The following is an 8,792-nucleotide window of genomic DNA, read 5'->3' on the forward strand; positions in this document are numbered from 1 at the left end:
AAAGTAGTAAATTATTACCATTACTGTGCCATAGTAAATTATATGTGCCTATCTTTTGATCAGTTGACCAGCTATCTGCCCAATCAGGGATCAAGGTGACACAGTTTATAGTTCTTAAGAGTATGGTCCCTCTCATTGCATGGCACAGTGCATGGACTTGCCTCACACTGACTGCACCTGTACGGTCTGCTGGTATGCCTTTGAGCACACGCGATCAGAACAAAATGGCGCAATCTGACCAATTATCAGAGAGAAACAGCTCGTCCACCCCTGCCACCCCCATCCCCGTTGGGCAAAGTGTCCAAATGATCACTTATTTGTGCTTTGTGAACACTCGAGCCTTGCGTGGTGGCACCATTGCGCGTGCAAAGATGTACCGGGAGAAGCGCGATCACTAGACGGCCGATCGTCCTTTCCAAATATTCCCCTTCAGAGTCAGAATCGACGAATAAACCTTGTCGCAATTTTGCGACTTTGGCGCTTAGAGGGTTAATCTTATTATTATACATTACTGGCACTCTATACTCCAATTTGATACTGTTATTCGATACTAACTGTTTTGTTAAAAGCGCTATATAAATAAAGGTGACTTGATATTCAAACACATCATGTAACTGTTAAACAAAATACTCATAGTATTTTGGTGATGGCACAGTGGATAAGACACATGCCTTTGGTGTGAGAGACCTGGGTTCGAATCCACTGTGAGACACCAATGTGTCCCTGAGCAAAAAAATCTCCACTTGACGAATAAAGCCTTGGCACTAGAGCCCTGCATTTCGGCCCGGGCCCGACGGGTCCCGACTTTTTTACGCCTCTAGGGCTGGGCTTCGGGCCAATTTTCACGTCATAGTTCAGACGTGGGCCGGGCATCGGGCCTGTTTTGGGTTTCTCCTTATTTTTATATTGTAGACATCCATTGATTAGTGATGGAAAAAAATAGCCGCGCTGGTGAAAACAACACGAGACCGTGCCGCCGCGACGGAGAGCAGCTCGATGGTGTTTAGTGTCCCGCAGCAGCAGCAGCATGCGCAAGTGAGTTCAGCGCAGCTGAATAGTTCTGCGTTCAAATGCATGCAATAGGCTAAAGCTTGCTAGAAAAGCCCCAGCAAACATAACCATGAATGTGTCTGCGGGAAATAGTAAGGAGATATTTGAACTATTTACTAATAAACTAATGTTTTCTGAGTCTGTGTCGCAAGGATGAAGTTGCTGATCCTGACTCGCCGTCTCCTCATTAGGAGACCTTTAGAGAGAAAATAATCCTTATCTCATTAGGAGACCTTTAGAGAGAAAATAATCCTTATCTCATTAGGAGACCTTTAGAGAGAAAATAATCTTTATTGATTATGATTAAGATTAGAATAAAAGAGTTTGTTTTCGATTTTTTTATTTCGTTAAGTGATAATTTAAAACTTTCTATAGATATATTTATCATGTCTGTGAGGCATGTATTCGCTCAGTTTCGGTTCATTTTTGTGAAGCGCATCTGTTCAAGACGGCAGGAAACGCATCATGCTTGTTTTCTTTGTTTTATAAAAGAACTTTTGTCGGTATTGTGAGTGCACACAAATACAAGTAGACCCTTTACAGGTCCGAATGATGTATTACTCTTACCTTTATCAGAAAAAAAAAAGATGGCCTAGGCTATTTTAATTTGTTTCCACTGAAAGTGTTTGCTGGTGCCTCCATGTCCTGCAGAGCGCGCTTTAGCTTCCTCTCTCAGCACAAACTTAGATATAGGCTAACGCACATTATTATTTTAGCGCAGGTTTAACATTTAAACATTGTTATATGCTTGAACTGTTTTAGTATATCTATATATTTTATTTAAGTCGTGATGATATGAGAAGGCTAAATTGATCAAACATAGGCTATAATCAGCTCATGCAGCTGGCCGTTTGGTCGTTACTTTAAAAAAAAAAATACTTATAGGCTATTCAACGAACAAAAATGCTCCAAACGTTTTTCTAAATTAACAATAAAAAAAAAAAATATATATATAATAATTTTTCCATTACACACAAAACTGAACCATTTTAATAGCCGAAACAGTAGTACAAACGGTTTTAGGAGAAGGGGAAAAAAAGACGGGCTCGGGCCGGTAATTCTGATAAGCTGTCGGACGTGGGCCGGGCTAGGGCCTGAGCATCTAGGGCCAGGGCCGGGCTAGAGCCTAAATTTGAGGCCCGTGCAGGGCTCTACCTGGCACTGCTCAGCTGAACCATCAAATTTCTCTGGCATAGCCAGTCTTACCATCTGTGGTATGGGAGAAGGAAGCGATTGAATATAATGGGTCAGATGCTCATTTGCAGACTGAAGCTTGTTGAGCTGTTTTTGGGAACCCTTGAGCACTTCGATTTCATAAGCAAAAGCCGCTTGAAGCTGTGAAACTTCCGCCAGATTCATAGGGGGCGAAGTATTATGTAATGAGTGTGAGGCTGAGGCTATGTAATGTCCACATTAGCCAGTGCTCACGATGCCATGTCTTTGTCAAAACTGCCTAGATATGATTTAGGATAACTGGGCCACATTTGCTGAAACATATGTGGACCACATTTGGTTTACACCCTGATTAGCTTTTTTTGCCAAAGGTGACCTAGATTCGGTTGGCGTTATTTGGGCCATAATCACTATTTACCGCAAGGGCCACTTTAGGGTCACATTCAGATTACAACATTGCTGTGAACATCGCATCTTTGCCTACAGAGGCCCAAATGTGATTTGATACATTTGGGCCATTATTTCTATTTTACTCGTGGGCCACTTCCGGCTTACATCCATTTTGTACAGGCCATAGGAAGGCCAGCAGTGCATATCATTGCCTTAAGTGGCCCACATCCGCATGCTATCTGGGAATATAATCATCATGAAGCAGCCTGACTCACTGATCTCATCCAAAATCCAATGGCTGATACTAAGATTGTTGTGTCATTGATACATGTAAGATTTGCATTACTAGCCCTGTCAAAATACAGCATAAGATCTAGTAGTGTTGTGCCAATCAAATATATTTAAAAATTTTAATAATATGGTGTGGATTAATAGTTTTGAGCTACTGGATTGTTCAGACAGAAAGATATCGACAATCAGCATATAAATCTCAAACACAGTGACAATGCTTTTTCAATGGTGACAAAGCTTCATGCTGAAATGCATTCTGGGTGCCACCATGGCACAAAATTCATCCCTGGCTTCCAGCATGCATTGCAGCATGAATAAATTATGCAGATAAATTGCCCTACAATTTTCTTTTATTCTTGTTATTTGCTACTATTTTGCGATTGGTTTTGTTGACTATGTAAATCAAATCAAATCAAATCACTTTTATTGTCACATCACCACAGCACATGTGCCTTCGTGAGTGAAATTCTTGAGAGCGTGCTCCAGACAGTGCAGAAACAATTTATATATAGACATTACCATACATACGTACAGACTTATACAGATGACAATGTGTAATATACACATACATATACTCAGTACACACAGTATACACATTATACACAGTATGTAGTACACATTCTACGTTATATACACACAGTAATATGCGAAGATGCAGTAGATTATATATAAACCGGATGTGCAAATGTCATGGATGTGCATTGGATGGTATCCAGTGCTGGCAAAAAGATTGTTGTATTTGTGCAGTAGTGTACTGGTAGTCCAGTTGAACTGTGTGGAATTAAAGTGCAGTGCGTGGTATATTGTAAAGTGGGAGTGTGCTGTAGGGTGTATTAGTTTTCACTGTTCATTAGCCTGAGGAGTAGCCTGACAAGCCTGTAGTAGCTTGTTTTGTGATGTTGACAGTTAGGTGAACTATCCTTTCAAACCACATACCTTACAACAGGGCTCTTCAACTCGGCTCCTGGAGGGCCAGTGTCCTGCAGAGTTTAGTTACAACCCTAATCAAACACACCTGATCAAGCTATTCAAAGTATTCAGGACTATTTGGTATTCAGGACAAAGTATTTAGGATTATCACTATGCAGATCACTGGCCCTACAGCTGGTAGGTCAGTCTTAGTCAGTCAGTCAGTCTTAGTCAGCCAAGGGCATGGATACAACCTGGTCATGCATCAATGATCTGGAATGTGTCACCAATGCGTTCTGGTGGGCCCCTATATTGAGTGGGAATATACAGAAGGAAATCATTTAAACCAGTCAACGGCCATTCAGCAGCAATATATATATATATATATATATATATATATATATATATATATATATGGGTGTGTGTGAGTGTTAGCGATAGAGAGAGAGAGAGAGAGAGAGAGAGAGAGAGAATATGTGTATATGTATCCTGCAAACAAGCCTGCACTGGCCCTTTACGGGCTCACTTAGGGCTGTCAGCGCAGGGCCCCTGAGACTTTGCTCATTGGCAAAACGTCAGCCCCTTAACACTGGTCCTGCACGGGCAGCCCTCACTTAGCCTCCAGGAAGCCTAAGCTCTGTTTTATTGAAAATAATCAAGTTTGAAGTCACCGTTATGAAGGTAAGTACTTGCTTTAGTTGGGCTCTTGACCCTTGACTTCTTAACTTTAATGTTTCTCTGTCTGTTATAACTGATGTGTTTCTGAAACACATTTGTTATAGCAAAGGTTGTGAGAAGACAAATTGATCAGATGGTTATTTATTGATGATTCAGTTACATGTAGTGTCCTGATTCACTGATCTCATCCAGAGGCTGATCTCTGAGAACATTATTTAGGTTAATAATTTCACTTCATACTATCCCTAGAATACCACTGCATGAAATTTTACTTTGAATGATTTTAAGTCATTATACAGAGATGATTTGGACAGGATCATGTAGACTCACAACAGATATCAAGATTCAGCGTATGGACCTCGACAATGGTGACAATCAACACAAAGCTTGTTTTGTGATGTTCAGAGTTGATCTGAATATTTTGTTGATTGTCACCATTGTTGAGGTTCATACTCTGAATCTTGAGTCTACATGATCCCAACAAAATAATTTCTGCATAACGACTTAATTTTCAAAAGATCAAAACAGGACAAAAGTTGTATTCTAGGGCTACTACAATGTGAAATAATTAAATCTAAATAATGTCCTCAGAGATCAGGGAATCAGGCCACTACGTGATCAAATCAGTTTGTCTTCTAACAACTTTTGCTATAACAAATGTGCTTCAAAAACACTCAGTTACAACAGACAGAGAAAAACTTAAGTTAAAAAGTCAAGAGTCAGGAACCCAACTAAAGCAAGCACTTACATCCATAAAAGTGACTTCAAACTTTACTATTTTCAAAAAACACGGCTTAGGCTTCCTGGAGGCTAAGTGAGGGCTGCCCGTGCAGGGCCAGTGTTAAGGGGCCAACGTTTTGCCAATGAACAAATTCTAAAGGGCCAGTGCAGGCTTGTTTGCAGGTTATGTATGTTAATCTATATTGCCTTTTTCCCCTCCTGTCTGTCTGTTTGGTTATTTGTTTTCTCTTGTATTATACATTTCATCTTGCTTGCATATTTGTCTGGATTTTGCATTTGCTTAATAATAAAAAAGAAAAAATATATAATAGACACCAACAGGTGTTGTCACAATGTCTGAAATGTCTTCAACACAGTTTCGTGATATATACACCCTTTTTTTCAGTAAATCCACAAACACCAACCCTGAGCTTGGTTCCTGTAACAACTCAGAAAAGCACCTTTGTCAAGTGTGTTATTGAGGATTTCTACCCTAAGGACCTCACTGTGCAATGGAAAGTAAATGATACCAACAGCTGGAGACTGGAGTACAAACTGAAAGTTGAGGGTCTTAATAAAGCATACAGTTATTATAAAGTCAGCAGTGAGACACTGAATTCAAATACTTACTATAGCTGTGAGGTTACACACCAAGGGAAAAAGTTTATTGTGAAGAAGAACTTCAATGGTAAGTCATCTAATGTTAGTTTGCTCTCTAGCTCACATTTTCACTTCTATTAATCCAAATGTACACATTAAATCACTGTACTTTAGTAAGAAAGTACTTACTGTTCTTTCTTACTCCTTGTAGCTAAATTTACACTGGAGCTGAAGCCACCAATTGAAAAAGAACTATTCGTCAATAATAGGGTCGTATTGGAAGCTGTTGTTTCTGGAGATGTACGAAAGACAGTTGCAGAAGCTTCATTGTCGTGCAAAATGAATGAACTAGTAAATACCAGTGTAACAGGAACTGTAAATGTTTCTCAGGACAATTCACAATTTCTAAGAATTGATAAAATCACAGTTGATACAGAGAAATGGTTTGATAGTGAAATGGTTGCCTGCACCATTCACGACACAAATAACAACAGAGACATCAAGCAGGAGATCCGTTTTGATAAAGGAGGTAAATAATCAATCAAAATAATCAATGTTGCGGCTCTATGTGCATTCATAGACAATGAAAGGACATAATTGTATTATCTGGAAAAATATAAAAGTGGGGAGCTTTTTTCATTGTCAAAAACAAACTGGCTTGTTAAATTATTGTTATATATTCTGTTGATTATTTAATGAAACATTATCACTTTCTCCAATTCAGATGGACTGAAACCCAATGTTTTCATTTACACACCGGATACTACCAACACAGACACAGTCTCTCTGGTGTGTGAGGTCACTAGCCCTAAACTTGGCAATGTCTATATCATGTGGAAGGTGGGTGAAGAGCCTTACATAAAGGGGTCAACCAGCGCTCCCATCCATCAAAAGAACTCCACATCTGTTCTCAACATTCTAACAATGTCAAAACAAAAGTATGAAGATCTCAAAACCACCATCACCTGTGCAGTCAAACATGCCAACATGGAAGATACAGGATCTCTATTAAGAGTTTCAACATCCCAAAGTAAAAAATCGGTATTTTCATGTTATTAACATACAAGTACTCTCCCAAAAGATCTCAACATTTATCTGTTTTTCACTTGTACATGCATGGGTTGAAAAAAGATAAAAAATAAAGAACTGGATCTAATCACAAGCTTGTTTTAATAGAATAAACTAAAAATTACTCATGAGGGCAAATCAAACACTATGGCAACAGATGACAAAGACAAAGGAAACTGAATTGGAAATAGTGCAAAACTAAAGTAAAGTAAAGTAAAGTCGTGACGTATTGTCAAGTATGGTGACCCATACTCGAAATTGGTGCTCTGCGTTTAACCCATCCAAGTGCACACACACAGCAGTGAGTAGTGAACAAATGCACACACACACCGTGAACACACACCCGGAGCAGTGGGCAGCCATGCTGCGGCGCCCGGGGAGCAGTTGGGGATTCGGTGCCTTGCTCAAGGGCACCTCAGTCGTGGTATTGAGGGTGGAGAGAGCACTGGACATTCCCTCCCCCCACCTACAATTCCTGCCGGCCGGGGGCTCGAACTCGCAACCTTTCGATTACGAGTCCGACTCTCTAACCATTAGGCCACGACTTCCCAAGATTATTCCCAAGATTATTCCCAAGATTATTCCCAAGATTAACAGGCTAACAACTCAAAACTAAAACCCGGAAACAGACGTAAAACACTAGCAAAGCCACTTATTAATTTCCAGAAGTGACCATCAAAGTTACAAATAAATTGTGTAATTTACATTAATTTCAGTGCACATATGTTTTGATGTGAGGAAGTGTGATATTTCTTAATTAGTATATTAGTGTGATTCATCATAAAAAAGCTAATAAACATAGGAAGTGCATCTAAAACAACGTTTCAGACGTTGTTCAGACTAGTACAAGCTAGAACAGGCAGATATTAAGGAAAGTGCAAGCAATGTTGGTTTTTTTTCAATTAGGATCCAGTCAAATATGGATGGAAGACAAGGTAAACGAAAATGTTCTTGAAAGTGATTTTGTGCCTCTCTGTGATAGAACAATGAGGCTTTGCTCACTTACAGATCTCAAATTTCTTGGAGGGGATGTAGACTCATAACAGTGAGTGGAAGTCGAAGGGTGCAGAGCCCATGGCTGATCTGTATGTATGCATCAATGTCTTGAATTTGATGCAAGCTGCAACTGGTAACCAGTGTAGAAAGGTAAATAACTATAAAATAACTACTACTGAACAGTGTGACGAGTCGGCTGCCTCCCCCCTGTCCATCATCACCACCCCGTCCCGTATTCGCTGCCCTTCACCAGGCTCCCGACAGGAGTGGGTGTGTGAGAGAGGAGGGGCGCTGAAACAGCCAGGGCTGGCGGCGTGTGATGAGGCGCACCTGACGTGAATAGAGCCTCATCACCGCCGCCGTTAAATGCCGAACGCGCCTCTCCTCGGGAGACCGGTCTCTCCCCCGTGCATGCACGCTGGTGTCCTCGTGGGTCCAGGAAGGGAGCGTCGAGGAGGACTGCCGCACCCGTTAGGCGGCTGACGGGCCGGGCCGCCGAATCCCCCAGAAGCGCTGGGATTTCCGAAGATGGACGAAGCCGCGCAAGAGACGCCGCCGCCACTCGCTCCCGGCCCCGAGAGGGGAGCGCGTGCGGCCACCGGACTCCGCCCCTTCCCTGGACCCTTCCCTCCTGAACACTGCCCTCCTACACAGCCCTGCAGCACGACGAGGACACCAGATCCCTGTTTATTTTGGACACTTTTCCCCCTCTGGACACTTTATTTTGATATATTGTTTAATAAAAACCTCTCCGAGGCTTGACGCCACGCCCACTGTGTCTGTCGTTGGCTCCTCCCGCCACAACAGTTATAGCTCTTTTTTTAAAATCAAGTAGCGCAGCAGCATCAACAAAGTCTAACGAGAGAGACCTTAGTGCACTATGTGTCAAAAGGGCGTTAAATCTGTATGTGGTCGGT

The 8,792-nt window shown here is 41.3% G+C and overlaps 1 protein-coding gene across 2 annotated transcripts in view; it reads left to right on the top strand.

The window, feature by feature from the left end:
- Positions 1 to 6,955, top strand: part of LOC306848569 (immunoglobulin mu heavy chain-like) — a 187,890-nt gene extending 180,935 nt beyond the window's left edge. For both annotated transcript variants that reach the window (XM_079383206.1, XM_079383207.1), the window contains 3 exons: positions 5,618 to 5,899; positions 6,023 to 6,340; positions 6,536 to 6,955. In XM_079383206.1, the coding sequence (XP_079239332.1) occupies positions 5,618 to 5,899; positions 6,023 to 6,340; positions 6,536 to 6,870 (935 nt within the window). In that variant the 3' untranslated portion in view covers positions 6,871 to 6,955. The remainder of the gene's footprint in view (positions 1 to 5,617; positions 5,900 to 6,022; positions 6,341 to 6,535) is intronic.
- The last annotated feature ends 1,837 nt before the right edge of the window (positions 6,956 to 8,792 follow it).

The sequence above is a fragment of the Barbus barbus genome (genome assembly GCF_936440315.1).
Source record: "Barbus barbus genome assembly, chromosome: 28".
Lineage (NCBI taxonomy): Eukaryota > Metazoa > Chordata > Actinopteri > Cypriniformes > Cyprinidae > Barbus > Barbus barbus.